The sequence below is a fragment of the Drosophila innubila genome, chromosome X (assembly GCF_004354385.1).
Source record: "Drosophila innubila isolate TH190305 chromosome X, UK_Dinn_1.0, whole genome shotgun sequence".
Lineage (NCBI taxonomy): Eukaryota > Metazoa > Arthropoda > Insecta > Diptera > Drosophilidae > Drosophila > Drosophila innubila.
Window position 1 is genome coordinate 3,893,161 of NC_047626.1, and position 19,565 is coordinate 3,912,725.

The following is a 19,565-nucleotide window of genomic DNA, read 5'->3' on the forward strand; positions in this document are numbered from 1 at the left end:
GCAAAAAAAATATCAATTTAAAAACCAAAAAAAAAACGCTGAAATTCTAACGGTTTATTACACAACTCAAATAAAATAAATAAAGAAAGCAAGAAATTAAGCGTATTTTTTAAGTGTGTGAAAATGTTTAAAACAGCAAAAAAAACAAATAAATAAAAGGAAATACGAGACGACACACTTTTGGATTTTTTTTAAACATATATTTGGAATTTTTGATATTTTAATATAGTTTGTGGTTTTTGTTGTTTGTTTTTTAACTCGAGCTGTGATTTTTTTTTGTGGTTTTTTTGAGTGAAAGTGAAGTTACGAACGTGCCCAGTTAATTTGTGGCATCTTTTGTTGTTGTTTTTTTTTTTGTTTTTGTTGCTTTGGCGATCATGCGCTTACATCAAGTGCTGCCGAAGCTGCTGCTGCTGCTGGCGCTGACGCTGACGCTGACAGAGGCAGCCATTGACAAGGACAACAACAAGTCCTCTGCCGCCATTAATTCGACGCTCATCGGTGACGTCAATCAGCACAATGTCATCAATTTGCGGCTGCATACGGAAATTAACAACAACAACGACAACAGGAGTAACAACAGCGACGTCAACGTCAATTTCGATCTGTCGCGCACGCAGCGACTGCGCGATTCACTCAACGTTTTTGATCTGTCGCTGCTGGCAGCGCAGTGGCAGCGCGTCGAGGCCGCGCATCCATTGAGCGTCAACTGCACGAAGGACATGCGCAGTTATCTGCGCGGACTGAGCGATGCCAAAATGTGGGCAGTCAAAAGTAAGTACAGTAGTCACCGAATTTGACTTACGAATTTTACTCAAAAGCAAAGCAAAGAAAGTTCAGGAATAATACGAGAAAGCTGCCACTCTTTATTTCACTATACATCTCATTTAATTACAAGCACTTGTGAATATACTTAATATAAAAATAAAAGTCCATACTTCCTATGCAAATGCAGTTTGTAGCGCAGCTTTTTAGCTGAAATTTAGTACAGCTGCTGCTTATTAAAATAACTACTAAATATTTTACATCTCTTTGAATTACAAGCACTTGTGAACATACTTAAAATAATAATAAAAATCCATACTTCCTATAGGAACTCAGCTTGTAGCGCAGCTATTTAGCTGAAATTTAGTACAGCTGCTACTTATTAAAATAACTACTAAATATCTTAAAGTCCAACAGATCTCTTCACTATATCTTATAGCTGTCATAGAGACTAACATAAGAAAATTCAGTTTTTGCACGAAAACTTTATTTTCTTCATAAGAAACTTAATTAAATTAATTAATTAGTTAATAAGTTTTTCTATAATTTAAATAATTTTGATTTTTGTTTGAATTGTGTACCAGAAAACTCTAAGGATTTTGTTGACAATTGCTGTTGACAAATAACCTTACAAAATGGCGGTGTTTCTGAACTGTCTGAGATTTCATTTTTGGGCACATATTTTTGGAGTCACAAATTTATTTTAAATTTTTAACAATATAATAAATTTTTTGGTTTTTTTTAATACCACAAAATATTCATATAAAATTTGGCATATTATATCTAAAATGGGCAATACAGATTTCAGAGAGTACTAGCAACTTATTAGGTCTTTAACTCTCCACATAAAATTTATTTATTGTCTTTGTATTTAATTTAAAATTAAATTTAATATAATATAGACAATAAATACAAATTTATTCAAATCCCTCAATAGATAAAATTTGGTTTTAGAAACACTATTTTTTTTTTTTTTTGCTTTTGGCTTGTAAGAAATAGCTAAAACATGAATGTAAGTAAATCCCATAGATTATAAGGAATATCTTAACAAAAATTGAATTTTTTGGGATTAAAAATCAGATCTATAGTGGGCAATAAAATAAATTTTCGTAACACATATGATACTTTATCCCACTTTTACTTTATCCTACTTTTACTTTATCCTACTTTTGGACAACACTTTTTTAGATAGGTTCTTCTAGTTTTCATAGGATTTTTAAAAACTTTGTTGTCTTTAACAAAATATGTTGTTTTTCAAACTGAATTATTTTATTAGATTTTAGATAGATTGGTCTAACTACAACTTGAAATTTTCATAAGAAACTTGAATAAAAAGTTCGTTTATTCAATGAAAACTCGTTAGCTACAAGTTTACATAAGACATAAATAATATTTTATCCCAAAAGTAGCCAACATTTATAGTTGCATTCATAATAAATGATGTTTGTTATCTTTCAAAGTGCCGTAGACAGGAATAACTTGACATTTATTGGGCAATCTGTTGGCTGTTATTATTTGAAAATTGATATCTGACTCAAACAACATCATATTCGATTAAGAATTATGCATTGATAGGTTTTCATGTATTTATTTATTTTTTTTTCGAGAGTTGTTGATGCTGGTGTTGTTGTTGTTGCAGGTGTTGTTGTTGGTGTTGTTGTTGCTGCTGCTGCTGGTGTTGCATGTGAACGTGCTGTTTTCTGTGGGCTGCTTAAACCGGCGCATTCTCAAGATTTCGAGTCGACAATCTACATAAATGCATGCGCCGTTCGTTCGACCCAAGGTCGCAATTAGTTCTTGCCAGACCACAGCAACTTGCAACAACAACAACAACAACAAAGTGCAACAGCTCAATTGTGATTTTGGATTTTGATTTCTAGCTCAGTCAGGCACAACACATGTGTGTGTGTGTGTGTGTGTGTGTGTCGCGTGTGTGTGCTCAACTTTTGCCAAATTGTTTGGTCATTATGTCAGCGACTTTGTCAGTTTGAACAATGCATTGTTGTTGTTGTTGTTGTTGCAGAAAACACGCCAAATCTGGTATTACAACAGCAAAACAAAGAAACCACAAAGAAAACATAAAAATCAAATTAATTTTACATGAATATGTCCAGTTTCAAATTAATGGGCGGTTTGTGTGGGCGTAACAAACTGAAATTTTGTTTAACTTTTTTTTTAGTTTAAAACTAATAAAGTAGAAACTTTGCTAGCGTTTTCAGTTTTTGAGATAATAAAACTAATAATTTCAAAAATTTTATAAATAAACAAACTTAAATTAAGCATAGTTTTTTTATTGTGAGAAATTTTGTTTACTTAATTTAATTAAATCAAACTGAAATAAGGAAAGTTTTCCTTTAATCTTATCAAACCAAAATAAAGTATGCTTTATCTATAAGAAAAACTAAATAACATATCAAGTACCAAGTTTTGGGGCACATTTGTTTTAATTTTCCAAAAATTTCTAGCCAACATTTTTGTAAGCCAATAGAAAAAAAGTAAAAGTAAATTTTTGCTGACTTAATCTGATCTTATCAAACTGAAATTAAGCATAGCTTAACTATAAGAAAAAACCAAGCAACCTGTCAAATAACAAATTTGTAGTAGAATTTTTAAAGCTTCTGCTGAGAAAATGAAAATAAGTGTAATGGGATATGGTGAATAAGTACTAGCATGCAATATGATTTTGCACTGCTTGCTGCGTGTGTGAACTGCTTGCAGGCAGCTGTTAAAATACAACTTGCACCAGCTGCAACAGGCAACAACAACAGCAACAACAACAACACAAAATTATGAATAAATGTTGTGCGACGAGTTTTTAGTTTCAGTTTTTTTGGGTTTGGATTTGGATTTGAGTTTGGCTCGGTTGCGCCAGCGTGTAAATGGCACGCCCCCTTTTGGCCGACTGCCTGCCCGCCCCACTGACTAACTGACCAACTGACTGACTGACTAACTGACCAACTGACTGACTGACTAACTGACTGAATGGATGGTTGGATGGATGACTGGCCGAGTGAGTGAATGAGTAAATGAGTGTCCAAGTGAGTTGTTGTCGCTGTCTCGACGCTGCCACTCTTTGTGACTTGGTTATGCAATCAATTAACACACCAAATGCGATACGAAACAACCACAACAACAACAACAATTCCAAAGAAGAAACCAACAAAACAAAAAATTTTTTTTATTTCTTTTCTTTTCATTTTCTGTTGGTCTCTTTCCAAAAGTTTCACTAAAACGCACAGCAAAATCAAAAAAAAAAAAAGCTTTTAAATAATTTAAGGCAACTCTTATTCTATTTGTAACTCGTACATACCATTAACATTCATTCGTTTATTCGTACAGTTATTCGTTATTCATTTGGCACAACATTTTAGCACCCAAAGTCCGAGAATTTTAGCTCGAGATTTTTGTCGGAGCCTCTGATGATGGCCAAGATCAATGGCCATAATCGTTGTGGCCGCATTACCTGTTTTTGGCATCAGCATTTCCATATCTGCAGTCCGTATTTAATGGTGCTATAACAATCGAAAGTTATGACATTTATTTTACATTTTTTCGCTAAAAATATAAAAGTTTTTTTTTGTATATATGTTAAATAAAAGTCAAAGCCAGAGCTGATGATGGCTTAAATACTTAATAGCTTCAGAAAATTAAAATATACTTTTAGTAATATTAGATCATGTTTTAATAAAAATAAAAAGTTTATCATACTTAAAAGCTTGGACAATATATAATAGTTTTGTTGTAAATAAATTTTAAATTAAATGAAAATGATTTAAATTTGATGATAGTTGTGAATTGTAAGAGCATTATTAAATCCATAGAATATATTACTTTCTTCTATATTCTAAATGTTTGATAATATTTTTAAAAAATACTATAAGCCTTATAGACATTTCCAAGGTTCATTATAATTAATTTTAGTATTTCAATATTATTCTAAAGTGCCTTGAAATATTTTCAAATATTTTTATAATACCATCTCTGTAATTTTCAACAATTTTCACTGAATTTTTACTTTAACACCACAGCGTCCACTTTATTATAGAATAAAAATAAAATCGACGATAAAAATAATTATTTTTGTGCAATTAAATTTAGAAATCATGAAGGTTCCTCCATCGGAAGTTTCTTTAAAGAGTGTTTACTTCTTTATATATATTTATTAAGTACAATGCAACAAACTGGCTATATACGACTTGAATATACTTTTTACTCACAGATATAAATTTGTGAAATCGCTTAATATTGTAAAATATATGCAGCACAATTTTTGCTTTAGATTCTTGAGAATCAGTTGAAATTAGCTGTAAAATTTTGAGGTTATAGATAAAATCTAGAGAATTTAAGTCTGTCAAAAAACAAGTCTGTTCTGGTTTATTACTTTCGGCAAGACTTTTTGGGAGTTAATATTTTTTAACCTGTTCTAATTTCATTTTGGTAAGCTTGTGTGTATTAAATTTACTTTGAGTTGATGAATTTAAGTCCGATAAATTGAAAAAAGATAGATTTTAAATACATTGTCTAGCTTCAATGTGAAATTTTAAATTTTTTTCAATGTTATAAAATACAAAATAAAAAGTGGAACAGCCCTGTTTAATTTTAAAATTTAGGTACGTATTCCGTAGTCCAATTATATTTTTAGCTTATAGAATTTGACAATAATTTCTGAAAGTATATTTTAACTAGATTTCTAAAAAGTTTATATTAATTAAATTGAGTTTTTGTACTACTTCTGCCTATTTGACAATATTTATTTGCTTAAAAATATATACTACTAAATCTGTATCTATTTCTATATCTAAATATGTATGTTAATTTATATATAATTTATCTATCTATATGTCTTCTTATCCATCTATATCTCTATCTATCTATCTATATCTCTATCTATCTATAACTCTATCTATCTATCTATTTATCCATCTAACGATTAATTTTTTTTGTTTATCATCTATTAAACTTGAATACAACTTATTGCCATAATAAGCTGTATCTGTCACACTGATTCTATAATTTGTATATATAGTTTGTCGTTCAGGTATTTGTCGAGTCGTGTTTGCAACAATTTAGACTTGATTCTTATTTTTTGTTAACGTGTTGTTTGTTTTGCTTGGCTGATTTGCTTGATGGCTTAAATCGATTTGCCACCAAGTGCAACTGCAGCTGCCGTTTATACCCCTGCCCTCCCCCCCTACCTACTTCCCCTCCCTTCTTATCTCAGCCAAGTCTTCGTTGCCATGTTGACTGCGAGCCGTTAAAAAAAAATTGGCTTAGATGAAGGCCAAAATTTACCATGGTTCAGTCGCAGTTCAGTTTCGATTTGTTAGACTTTGGCTTGGCTGATTCTGGTTCTAGGCCATGGCATGTGAAGAAATCCTGACAATGAACAGTTTGGCTCAAATAAAAAAGCGCAGAAAAAATTAGTTTGTTGATTTTGTTGTACGTTTGCACTATGGGAAAATTTGTACCTCTAATTAAAATATTTTGTTCTTTGGCATTTTAAACTATTTTTGATTTTTTAAAGCTGATTACTAAAGATAAAATAAAAGTTTTTAAGAACTACCTTTAATGCTCAAAGTCAGCTGATTTTAAGTTGCATTAAAAAATGATAATAATTATTTTAAGCGAAAAAAAATAAAAATTTTGAATTTATTTTCTTCAATCAAAAAAAGGAATTATGAGCTAAGTTTTAATAAATTACTCAAAACTTTTGATTATCATAAAAGAAAAAAAGTGAACTATCTTTATATTATTTTATTTTATTATTATAAGTTAGTGTTTTTTTTTTTCCTGACAATGAACAGTTTGGCTTAAATAAAAAAGCGCAAAAAAAAATAGTTTGTTGATTTTGTTGTACGTTTGCACTATGGGAAAATTTGTACCTCTAATTAAAATATTTTGTTCTTTGGCATTTTAAACTATTTTTGATTTTTTAAAGCTGATTACTAAAGATAAAATAAAAGTTTTTAAGAACTACCTTTAATGCTCAAAGTCAGCTGATTTTAATTTGCATTAAAAAATGATAATAATTATTTTAAGCGAAAAAAAATAAAAATTTTGAATTTATTTTCTTCAATCAAAAAAAGGAATTATGAGCTAAGTTTTAATAAATTACTCAAAACTTTTGAATATCATAAAAGAAAAAAAGTGAACTATCTTTTTATTATTTTATTTTATTATTATAAGTTGGTGTTTTTTTTTTATTACAAAAAAATCATTGTTTATTTTTTTATAGCTTTTGCGTGATTTTGTCAGTTTTCTTAAAAAAAAACACAAGTTTTTTTTTTTTAATTTATAGTTTTTGTCAAAATATCGCGCGTTTTTCCCATAGTAATTTGTTTGTTTGAGTTTATGTTTGTTTGGCTTTCGATGACTTTCGTCAGCGTTTTTGACCGCAAACAACAAAAGCGAGCAGCAGAAAATATATTCCAAAAAAAAAATAAAAGAAAAAGAGGAAATGCAAATGTTTGCTGAAGAAGATCGAACTTGGCTTTTAGCCATGTCTCTTGTTGGGTTGTGCAAACTTCCTCGTGGCTTTCACAGATCTCAGATCTCCGATAACGCTTCCAGGAAACATCGCGCAATGACCTCGCAACAAAAAGTTGCACAGCAAATGTTTTTTTGACCTCGTCTCTTGCATTTCACCTGCCAGCCAAGTTGAGTAAGACAACGCCAAAAAAAAAAAAACCAACATTAACAATAATGTTAATAACAATAACAATAACAATAAAAGCTAATCAAACGTTGTTCGTTGACCAACTTACAAAAAAATTGGCAACAAAAGCTGCACTCACAATTCGTGCCTGTTGTGGCCTCTTTTTTCAGCTCTATATATATATATATATAGTTATATATGCATATTGTTGGTCATTAGCTACAATTTTTAGGCCAATATGCTTAGCCGACTTTTGTGAGAGGGGTTTAGGAAGGGGAGGGGGGGGATAGACTACCAATTACAGTCTTTGTGCAAAATGAAACGTCACGCAACATAATTTCTATTGCTTTCCCAGTTGCTGTTGTTGTGAATAGCATTAATAAAATAATGAAGAAGCAGACTTACACACACACACACACACACAACAATTGCACAACACATGAACACGTCAAGTCAGCGCACAACAACAACGAACAACCAAACAACAACTAAAAACAACAACCAACGCTGACGCTGACGCCGACGCCGACGCCAACGCCGCTGCCAACATTGCGCTTATGTAATTTAACTTTAATTTGATTGTTGCAATGTCTTGCAGTTTTTGCGCTCTCCTCCCTCTCTCTTTCGCTCTCTCCCTCTCTCTTTCTCTTTCTTTGCTTTGCTTTGGCCAAAACAAAATTATGACCAGGTCTGGCCTACAATATATATTTTTGGCCAGTTTGGCGTTTAGGCCATACGTAAAACACGCTTTCAAATTTGACCAACACTTTTCCGCCCTTTTTTCTCTATTTTTGCCCTTATTTTTCCATTTATTTTTTTGTTTTTAACACCAGCAAAACAAAAGACTTAGGCAACGAACTTGACGGTCAGCTCAACTATTGTACGTAATTGACATTATTCAACTGTTGCACTTGATCGTGAGTTTAGTACATATGTAAAATTACTACTTTCTTCTTTTTCTGATAGCAGCAAGTTATTGAGCTAAGGTACTGTTATCAATTGAAAGTTATTGATGGAATTTCATAGGTGCTGGGGAATTTCCCTGGGAATTTTATTGTAAATTGTTGTGTCTTTGATTGTGAAATTTATTCTGATAGTTACTTGAGAGAAAAATGTAATTTTGAAGTCATTAACAGAACCTTAAGATAGCATATTTTTTCTGTTATAGAGGGTTTTGGGATTTGGAACTTGATTCTAAAAAATTGCAGTACAAAAAAATAGAAAAAGCTAAGAAATGTGAAGGAAACAAATAAATAAAATAAAGAAAATTATGGGAAAAAAACCTAAGCCCACTGCCAATTTATTAATTATGTGATTTAAATAAAATTCCGATTTAAATCCTATGCTTAGAATTTGATTATTATTATCAATAATCTATAATTATTAAACGAAAATTTTCGTTACATAATTTCATATAAGTTTTTTCCATTACAAGTACTTCATGGCTGTACTTGTAATGGAAAAAACTTATGAAATTATGTATACAGTATACAATTTAAATTATTTTCGAAATATACACCAAAAGATTGTATTAATAATTTCCAGCAAAAATATAATATTCTTAAGATTTCAACTGAGAAAGTTTTTCATAATTAATTTTTAAATAAAATAATATAACTTCACCTTAAACTTAGCTAACGTTTTTTTTTAAATTTTTATCAACCAAATATTCAATATTATTCCGTTGAATTTTATGTCTAGTTATTGCAGTTTCTGACCTCAATTTCAACACAATATATATCAAGTATAGACTTTTAACTTCAATTTCAACACAATGTCTAACAAGTATAGATCAGTTTCAACATCACGGAATTGCACATAACCTCACTTAATGAATGCCATGTACTCATGCAATTACAATATTTGCACTTGACTTGCACTTTTGGGTCTGGCCAGTTGAATCGAACATTTGGCAGACGATCAAAATGTGCAAAATGACGTCTCAAAAATTTTGTGATTCCGTCAGTTGCAATTGTTTATGTTTTTTTTTTGTGAGTACTTAATAACGAGTGCTGGGTAACGAGTTATGATTAACGAGTAGATTGCACAAAATAACTAGATTTATTTCTCAGCATGATATATATATTTCTTGGCTTGTTTACATAATCCATTTTAGTTGCAATTGTAAGCGTAATCGTTATCGTTATCGCAATCGAATTTTGTGTGTGTGTGTGTGTGTGTTCAAGTTTAATGCGTCTGTTGGTCTTGGCTGTTGGATTTTAATCAAACGATTTCTATTGCTCGCTCGTTGCATTCGCTTGAAGGTAATGCCCCTCCCTTGGTCAATCGATTGACCACCCCACCCCCTTACTCTCTTGACCACTCCCTGCCTATCGATAACATCTCTATAGCTTTAATTGATTGTTTTTTTTAAGTGCAAATGCATTTCCAGGAGTCTTTCATTATTTGTCGTGCCCCTATTTGGATTTGACACTGAGACATTGTCTGTCCGTCTGTCTGTCTGTCCGTCTGTCTGTCTGTCTGCCTAGATAAAAGTCCGTGCTAACCATTTCCGTTAGGTAAAAGTCTACACTAAATACAAAATAAATAAAAATCGAGACGTGCCTTGCATTTGAAATGAATTATGAAATTGATTTCAGCAAAAATTAGCTTGCTCCTCGATTTGGGGTTATTGACCATAATTGCATCGGATTGGCCATTTGCTTATTGCGCACTTGCCGGACTCTCGAACATTTTAGGGCAGCCAAATGGGCTTTATTTCAACCGTGCGGGGGGCGTGGCAATTTATGCAACAAATGTGCAAATGCAAAATGAGTAACAACAACAGAAATGGCAAGACAAAAGGCAGGAGAAAGATTTGCCGACAGCACAGACAGCAATTAATTAGTTAATGTTTTAGCTCATTACATCATAAGGAAGTTTATCAAAAAGATAATAGACTAAGCTTATTAGTAACAGATGCATTTATATTTATTTTCAATTTAGTACGTCCAATATTATAACAACTGTTGGATCATTAAATAATTTTTTTTTATATGCCTTATTCTTTTCAATATTTATTTTTGTATCTTTTCAATTTTAATTTAAAATTTTTATAATTTTATTTCAATTTTTAAAATAAATTCATTTTTAGCTCAACTGTACTTAGTTGATATTAAAATGGAAAACACAAAGTTGGAAAATTCAAGACGAGAACCAAAATTAATTAAGAAATAAGGACAACTTTGTAAATTTTAAGACCATTTATTTTTGTGTTTTTCGTGTATTTTTTGCATTTAAAATAATGTTATTTTAAAGAATTCTTCTTGATTTTATGTACCTGTTTTTCCATCAGTGTAGGTGGAAAATCTTTTTTTTTAAATTATTGTTTAAATGTCAAATTGACAAATAATCGATAAGCTGCTCAAAGATGCAGTAACCTTAAAAGCTAAAAAAAACACATATCCATTCATTAAGTATTTCTACAATAAATTCCCTTTAGATCACATAAAACAGAAGCTAGCTTAGATAATAATGATATTGGTATGTCAGGGCAACGAAATCAAAGTCATTTATTTAACAATTGATTGGTTCAACATGAATCAGTGAAAATTGAAATTGAAATTGAAAAACAACAAACAACAAAATTAGATATTACGTTAATGAATAATGAATAAATGAATGAATGAATTAGAGACCTGTGCGTAATTGCAGCTTGAACAAGATTTTCATTTTGTGCGCTTGTCATGATGACATTTGGCATTCTGCTCAAAGATTTTTGGTCAGTTACAAGTTCATCAAGATTGTGATTTGGTTGCTTGGCTAATTATATAGACACTTGTGTCATTGCAAACACGATTAGCGATTGCAGTAATAGTGTTAATAGTGTTGTTAATACTACTACAACCAAAAAAAAAATAATAATAATAATAATATGACTCATTGGCTTTACTTATGCAAAATGCAGCCCTGAGTTGATGTTTAAGAAATGCTGTTTAATTCAATCTGGCACGCATGTTACGCAAATTCCAAAAAAAAAAAAAAAAAAAAAAACTGGCCATTGCCACGTGTTAAAACTGAGCCACAATTTGGTTCAAATTGGTCAGAGGGCCAAGTGAGTTCAGGCCAGGTGAAATACCAGTTAGTCACCACTTGGCCAAGCCACAAAAAACGGGTCGAACAATGGCAATGGCGCTTACAAACTCAAATTGAAATTAAAACTCGAGCTGAAGCTGAAGCTGTTGATGCTGTTGATGCTGAAGATGCAGCTGACCTTGTGCTGAATCTTTGTAGAAAGATACGAACCAAAAATAAAAAAAAAAAAGTCCAATACGAAAATTGAAGCGAAAGATCCGAAAAAACCAAACTAAACAAAAATCAAAATAAAACCCACAAAAAAATTTGGAAATAATAACAAAAATCGAAAAACGAAATCGTACGCGGACTCAGTTTGGGATGTCCGAGTAAAGGCTTTGCTTAGAGATGAACGCGTGACACGAGCAGAAAATATTTATGGAAATATATAGAAAAAAATACTCAAGCTTAATTAACTTAATTAAATTTTTTTTTTAAGAAGCAATAATTTATTATTTTCTGTATGCTTATGCTTGCTTTATATTTAGAAAGAAAATAAAAAATTTGACTTGTAAAGTAGCTAAGTCATAAGTCTCCCAACTTAAAATTTCCATAACTTTATCAAAACTGTACCGATTTTCAAGCGGAATGTCATTTTGATCATGATTTCGCCTCTTATTTCATTCTGCATTCAAAGTTAATTAGTTTTGTAAAAAAAATTATTTCCCTCTAGATCTTGGTTTCGATGCTAAGGGTCCCCCCTTTGGAATTTCGAAAATTAAAAATTTTAAATCTCAAGTTTTCACTTTTAATCATCTCCTTATACTATAATTAGTATAAAACAACACTTTAAATTTGATTCTGAGACGTTTCATTTTTCTGTAAAAAATCACGGGAAATTGTACAAAAATTTTGACTTGTAAAGTTGCTAGATTCAAAGTCGGACCAACTTTAAACTGGCATAACTTTGTCAAAACTCAAGCGATTTTAAATCGGAATGTCGTTTTGTTCATGATTTGGCCTCGTATTTCATTCTGCATTAAAATTCAATCAATTTTGTACAAACATTTTTTTTCTCTAAATCTTGGATTCTATGCTAAGGGTCCCCCCTTTGGAATTTTGAAAATTCAAAATTTTAAATCTCAATTTTTCACTTTTAATCAACTCCTTGTATCATAATTAGTATAAAACAACACTTGAAACTTGATTCTGAGACGTTTAATTTTTCTGTAAAAAATCACGGGAAATTGTACAAAAATTTTGACTTGTAAAGTTGCTTATTCAAAAGTCGAACCAACTTCAAACTGGCATAACTTTGTCAAAACTTAACTGATTTTCAAGCGGAATATCATTTTAATCATGATTTGGCATCCAGATTCATTCTGCATTTAAATTTTATTTACTTCGTTATTATATTATAAAATTGTTTTTTTCTCTGGATCTGCATTTTAATGCAGATATTCCAAATGTTTAATCTCAAGTCTTAACCTTTAAAGAACTTATAATATCACAATTAATATGAAACAGTAAGTCTTCAAAAATAATTACATATTTTTTACTTTTGTGTTAGTAATAAAATTGTAGCATAAAAAGTTATATCGATTTTATTAAAATATTTTATTTCGAACATTATTAAATTTTGTCTTTTTGTTGTTTTTGTCACGCGCTCAGCCCTAAGTCTAAATTTGACACTCTTCTTCTCTCCCTTTCTCTATTATATATTTTTTCTTTTATTTTTTTTTCTCCCTTGCTCTTTCTTGCTATTTATATGCCACTCTTTCTGTCTGTGGTAGATTATGCAAAGTGGAGCACAAATTGCTGTCAATGCTCGAAACGAAGCGGCGAAAGTGACAACGGCAAAACATAAAGTTGTTGCTGTTGCTATTGTTATTATTGTTGTTGTTGTTGCTGTTGTTATGGTTTGATGATGACAGTGTCAGTCAATTGTCAATTGTGAATTGCTCGCAAAACGATTTCAATGTCGTCAGGCAGCTAAACTGCGAATTTCTTTGTGGGCGACACAGCAGCAACTATTGCACTTGAACCCCAGCAACAGCAGCAGCAACAACAATAGCAACAACAACAGCAACAACATTGACATTGAAATTGTCGCCAAAGTAACTTTGACGATGTCTCTGCCAAGACCTGAATAACAATTGTCATTCAAGCCGGCAAAATTGTTGCTCTCATTCAGGAAATGTTGCTGTCAACACAACAGCAACAGCCACAGCAGATGGGGGAAAGATTGTAGCTTGGCATATGTGAGGCAGCCAGGCGAGAAGACGCTCTTCTATCAAGGCTCTAACGATCTTAAGGTGCGTCTTCAAGCATTAAATTGGCTTCAAAAAATGCGTGTTTTGTTTTCGATGCGACTCAATTAGGCAATCAACAACAACAACAACCAACAGCAACAATTATCATTCATAAATGTGAATTGTGCTGCAGATGAATGTGTTAAGATATTTCAACAATTCAACTGTTTAATTTGCTTCATAAACTTGATCAACCGTCAGCAGTTTGTGCCCTTTTTAAATTTGGCAACTGTTTATGGCCGAAATAACAAGCCAAGTTGGTTAACATACAGTCATGTCTCAATATGACGAAATACTCTATGTTCCACTTTATTTAAATTCGTTTTTCTTGCTTGATTTCACAATGACATTTCTCTTAATTTATTGTTTTTCAATTTAAAATTAAAAGAAAATATTAGAATAACCAAGGTTACAAACCGGTTCTGAACCGAACCTCTTAGAACCGGTTCTATTCGGGTTTTTAAGCAGCCTGAACCGGCTCTTGAACCGAACCCTAAAAATTATTTACTTTGCGAACCCGAATCTAAACCGAACCGCTTTCTTAAATAAAAGGTTCGGTTCGAAAAAAATAAAATAGTTATAATAAAAATTTATGGTTTTCTAGTATTACGCAAATATTTGAGACTTCGACTTAACATAAGTCATATTTAAATCTTCAAAAAAAATTTAAATTATCATCAAAATTCAATTTCTTTTTAAAAAAAAATTTAATCAATTGAAAATGTAGAGAAAAATGTATAACAATAATAGTTTTTTTTGTATGAAATTGAACCAAGGTTCGAACCCAAACCTTGGGTTCAGGGGCTATAAATATAAACCAATTCGCGAACCGAACCGATGTCTTGCTCTATGGTTTGAACCGCGGAACCGAACCCTTAACAAAATTTTGGAGTTTTGCAGCCTTGAAAATAACAAATTAAATTAATTTTTTAATTTATATTAAAATATAAATGTTTTGCGGGCATTTCAAGTGAAATAGAAAATTAAAGTAATGAATTAATTTAAATAAACTAACTTAAAAAACTCTTTCAGTTTTATTATTTTTTAAGATATGCTTTAAAATATTGGATTCATTAGAAATCTTTTCAATCATTAAAATTTTCTACATTATTTTAAGAATATCCTCTTTATGAGGTTAAAGTCTAGTGACGAAAGTCCTTAGATGCCCCAAAATTTTTGACAATAAATTTTGTGACGAACGATATTCAATTTAAATATTAGAATTATAAATATAAAAAAAACATGGGGGCTCCGGCCTCTGCTCGCTTGGCTCGCGGTCTGGTGTGGCTACAGACGAGCAGGCTCGACAGTGGGATACCCTGTGCCCAGGTACACTGTACTATAAGTTGATTTTCGACCGATCGTTCCTATTGCAGCTAAATGATAAAGTGAACCGATTTAAACAGAAGGTCAGAATGTATAAGACTGTAATTTAAATAAATTTCCAATGCTGTCTAAATCTATAAAAGTTCAGCCTATAATAAGTAAACAATTTTTTACTTATTGTACAGTTTTCGATTTCAAACTTACACCCTGACTGTTTAATATTTCAAAGTCAGTAGTTTCATAGTATTTCCTGCAAAAGTATACGAATCCAATGATGAAAACTTTAAATGCTAGCAATTTATGTCTAATTTCACTCCACTCAACATGGCCGATTGAGGCTTTAAGGGAAATCTTCAGAAGAGTTAGTACTAAGCCAGCAATATGGTAAATCAGCCAGGGCATCATAAGTCCGGTCGAGCGCTATCAGAAAAAAAGAGCATAAATTAAGGAACTATTATACAAAGGTAATATAAATTTGAAACTCACTTTAAAAGTGGCGTAGCACAGCATTATCCAGGAACTGAGTTGAATAAAACTACAAGTCACTCTAAAACATCGAGTTACAACTGGAGGAAAGAGAAGGAATCTGTCATTATGCCACAATGTCGCCGTCTTGGGATACTTTTTAGCACAATTGCTCACAAAGTCGAACAGACCATATAGCTGTTGAGTAAATAATAGATATAGCTTAAAAACTGATCTATTCATGCTTACCAAACCATTGAGAGAAAACACGATCAGAACAAATCGCATCAAGTCAAAATAACTCTCTTCGTTTTTGATATCAACTTGAAGAATCTTCTGGCACAAATCTCCCGGTTTGCCATGTCTGTCAGCCAGCGAGCAAAATTGATAATTGAATGGTTTCAATTGAAACATTCTTATTAAAAACTATATAAAAATTTCTTAAAAACAGCTTTATGAACTTAAAACTATACAATTTAAAATGTGAAGAGATTTATAAAGTTAAAGTGTGTTGATTATGTAAAGAGATTTATAAAGTTAAAATATTTTGAATGTGTGAAAAGAGTTGAAGCTATGAATTTGACAAAAATCTCCTACATATTTCTGTTGTAGTACCTGTCAACTTTTTTCTTAAGTACTCAGATAAAATATTACGGGTGAAATAAGATTTTTTAACTTATATTCCAAAGAATTATCAAACTTTAATATGCTTAAAAAAAATTCCGCTTAAAAAAATTCTGGACAACTATTTTATATATGCAGATATAGTTAAGAAATGAGATCATGTTTATTTTTATATTACAATAAAATAGTATGTATTTATTTTAAAAATAATACAGGCTGTTAATTTTAACATAAAATATTTTTGATTAATATTTTAATTTTTTGTTTTATAAATATTTGGTAGGCTTTTGGGAATTTAATTAGTTTGGATATTAGAACTTGTATTAGAAACTGCAAACTTTTAAATCTTATTACAACTAAATTATTTATCAAATACAATTTATTTTGTTAAAATCGATCAATTGGCTAAAAAGTTTTGGCCAATTAACTTTGATGAAAGTCCAGAACCTACTCAGTTGAGCTGCAGTGTATAACAATGTGTCCACATTTAACTATAATTTATTATTATTTATATATGCCAATCTCTATACATATATTTTTATCTCTTTATCTCTGTTCGTATTTATTTTATTTATTTATTTCTAATTTTCTAAACTGTCGAATATATAAACTTTGAATCTTAAAACCCACAAATCTATTGTCATTTTCAATACACACAAAAAATCTCATAAAGTGCTTTCATTAACTATAAAAACAAAGTGATTCTTAAAACTAATGTTTATTACCAAAGAAAAAAAGAAAAGAAAAAAAAACTTACAACACGTGGCATCGAAATTTCGAGCCAGATTATAAATAAGAGGTCTAATGACCTTAAATTTGGCAGAGCGTGTTCCTTGGTAGTTAGCACTTATGGTATGAATTCTACAAAACACATTAGAAAAATTATATAAATTCAAATTAAAGAGCAAAAAATATTAAAAAAAAAAACATTTAAGTTTGTAGCACCTTCAACTTGCTCTTTTTTTTACATTTCCTGGACTGTAAAAAAAAAACGACAAACGTGACAAAGATTTTAAATGAAAACGATATAGAACTATGTATACAAATCGATAGACTGATAGATAAAGAATCAATAATATTAGCTAGTAAATCAATTGAAAAAAATTGCAACACTGATCGATCAGCGATTTTAAAAGTTAAAGCAGGCGAAAAGAAGCAGCAAAATAAATTTACATTATTTTATTTATTTTACTACTGATCTTAGCTGATATAAACAGAGAATTAATGTATAGAAACTATGATTTCAGCCATAAGATCAATTGGAACGATCGTTGTGATCAGTGTCATTTAGAAGACACTAGAAGAATCAATAAATGATAGCTTAAAGAATCTGCGAACATAATTTCTAGATCTAGAAATATTAATAAAGATGATAATATTTGCCTACGATGATCATTGCACAACTGTCAACAGTTGAGTTATTCAAACTGTTGATCATAAACTGCATTAAAATATTTGTTTAACTTGTCAACAAAATGGCATAATAAAAATCAAAAAACATAACTAAAATGAGAACAAGGCAATAATTTAAATGGGTCTAAAGATAAATAATATTTACTTTAAATGTTTTCAGACAAATTATGTGGCTTTGTGGATAATATGTATAATTGTGAGATATGAGTAAAGATTTTATGATTTTGTGAGTAATTTATGACTCTTTGTCATATTAATTAAAATATAATTTAGTATTTGTAGATAAGACATTTTAAAAACCACTTAAAGAACAAATTTAGTTGGAAAAGTTAAATGTCACATATAAATAAGACATTTTATAATAAGAATCCACATTTCTAAGCTTATATATCATACAAAAAATTACAAAAAAATAACTACTCACTTAATAAATTAATATCTTGGAAGTATGGAAGCAGATTCCCCTCAAAATAATTTATGAAGATTTTGAAACCTTTTCTTTTAATTTTTGACAATTTACTTTTTTTTCAAAATATCAAATATAACAGGAATTTTTTGTCACCTGTTGAAGAATATTTTTTTGGCTTTGACTTAAAATTCATGGTATTATATTTGGCTTTCTGGCAATTTGTATTCAATGAAATAAATTGAATTTTTTCACACATTAAGTTACTTGATTCTATGATAATTTCAACCAAATCTTCACACAATTTCGTAGACAATTTGTTTGAAAATCGCATTGAAATCTCAAGAATTTTTTAGTAGGGTTTTATTGATTTTAATAATTATAACTACGCAATTAATAGCCGGAAAGAACGAGAACTTTTATTTGGTTATGTTAGAAGTGTTTGCGTTTGTTATGTGTCTAATGCCACGCCCCCCGAGCCCAAGGCGCCTGCCCGGAAAGACACACGTAATGTCCATTAAACACAATCAATAGAGAGACTGAAATTTATGAATGCCATGTAAACGTTATTTGTTTTTGGTTAACAAATGATTATTGCAAATTTTCAAAAAAAAAAAAAAAAAAAAAAAAGATATTAAATAATCAATTTTAATGGTTCTGACGCACGTTTGATTAAAATTAAACTGTTTAAATTTAAAGCGCGTAGCAAAACAAAAGACCAATAAAATAAAGTACAAAAAAAAAAAAGCATAAGAAAAACCGAAAATAAATATCAAAACAAAATGTGTTATTTTTTGCATTGGTTTTTTTTGTATTTATTATTTATTTCTTTTTGCAAATCTTTCGCAACTTAAATAATAAGTACAATACAACTATTTGTTGTGTGTATGTGTGTGTTAAGCATATTATTTATGATTATTTTTGCCCAACGTTTCATCAATCAAACAAAATTTCAACAGCTTTTTTTTTCACTGCTCTCTCTGCAATTTTTATTTACGTCAGCCCTCAGGCGAGGGGTGTGTTCCCCCCATTTAAGTGTTGTTGCTTTTGTTGTATTGTGCTGTAATCGGTTTTAGTGTTAACACCTTTGTTTGTCCCCTCTCCAGATAAACCCAAAAAGAGCCAAAAATGCGACTCGTTTTTGGGGCCCAACCTCCACACAAATATGTCTGCAACAACCTCCAAAGCTAAACCTATTTACCCCCCTCCCCTCTTCATTCCCCCTCCTCTTGGACTGCCCCCAACCCAGTCCAACTCCAACTGACAATTTGCTGATTGTTTTCAAGAGCGCAATTGGCGATTCCATTGACACTCAACTGACAATGACAATAACATAAAAAAAATACAGATAATAATCGACCATCAGCAGGTAGCAAAAACCCCGACAAATCAATGGACCGCATCTATATATATATATATATATATATATATATATATATACATAAATATATCTAAGCTAACGTCCAAGACTTTAAAGCATAACCAACTAGACAGTCCAGTCAATTGACAGTATTTATTCTCAGCTAGTTGAGAATTATTTAGCTACATATGTTAATCGATAGATTCTTTGGCACGCGTTTTATGC

General features: G+C 30.7%; 2 protein-coding genes across 3 annotated transcripts in view; one reads left to right on the top strand and one right to left on the bottom strand.

Moving 5' to 3' along the window:
- Positions 1-259: 259 nt before the first annotated feature.
- LOC117793926 overlaps positions 260-19,565 on the top strand; it is a 31,962-nt gene continuing 12,656 nt past the window's right edge. Inside the window, exon 1 of the mRNA XM_034634378.1 lies at positions 260-774. Within this exon, the coding sequence (XP_034490269.1) occupies positions 378-774 (397 nt within the window). The 5' untranslated portion in view covers positions 260-377. The remainder of the gene's footprint in view (positions 775-19,565) is intronic.
- Positions 15,144-15,984, bottom strand: LOC117793928. Of its 2 annotated transcripts, XM_034634384.1 has the most exons (4): positions 15,787-15,984; positions 15,729-15,735; positions 15,559-15,638; positions 15,144-15,492 (listed from the first exon to the last, which is right to left on the bottom strand). In XM_034634384.1, exons 1-4 carry the CDS (start codon positions 15,949-15,951, stop codon positions 15,247-15,249), a joined length of 498 nt encoding a protein of 165 aa, XP_034490275.1. In that variant the 5' UTR covers positions 15,952-15,984; the 3' UTR covers positions 15,144-15,246. The 2 variants fall into 2 exon arrangements, with proteins under 2 accessions (XP_034490275.1, XP_034490274.1); XM_034634383.1 differs by having other exon boundaries at positions 15,559-15,735.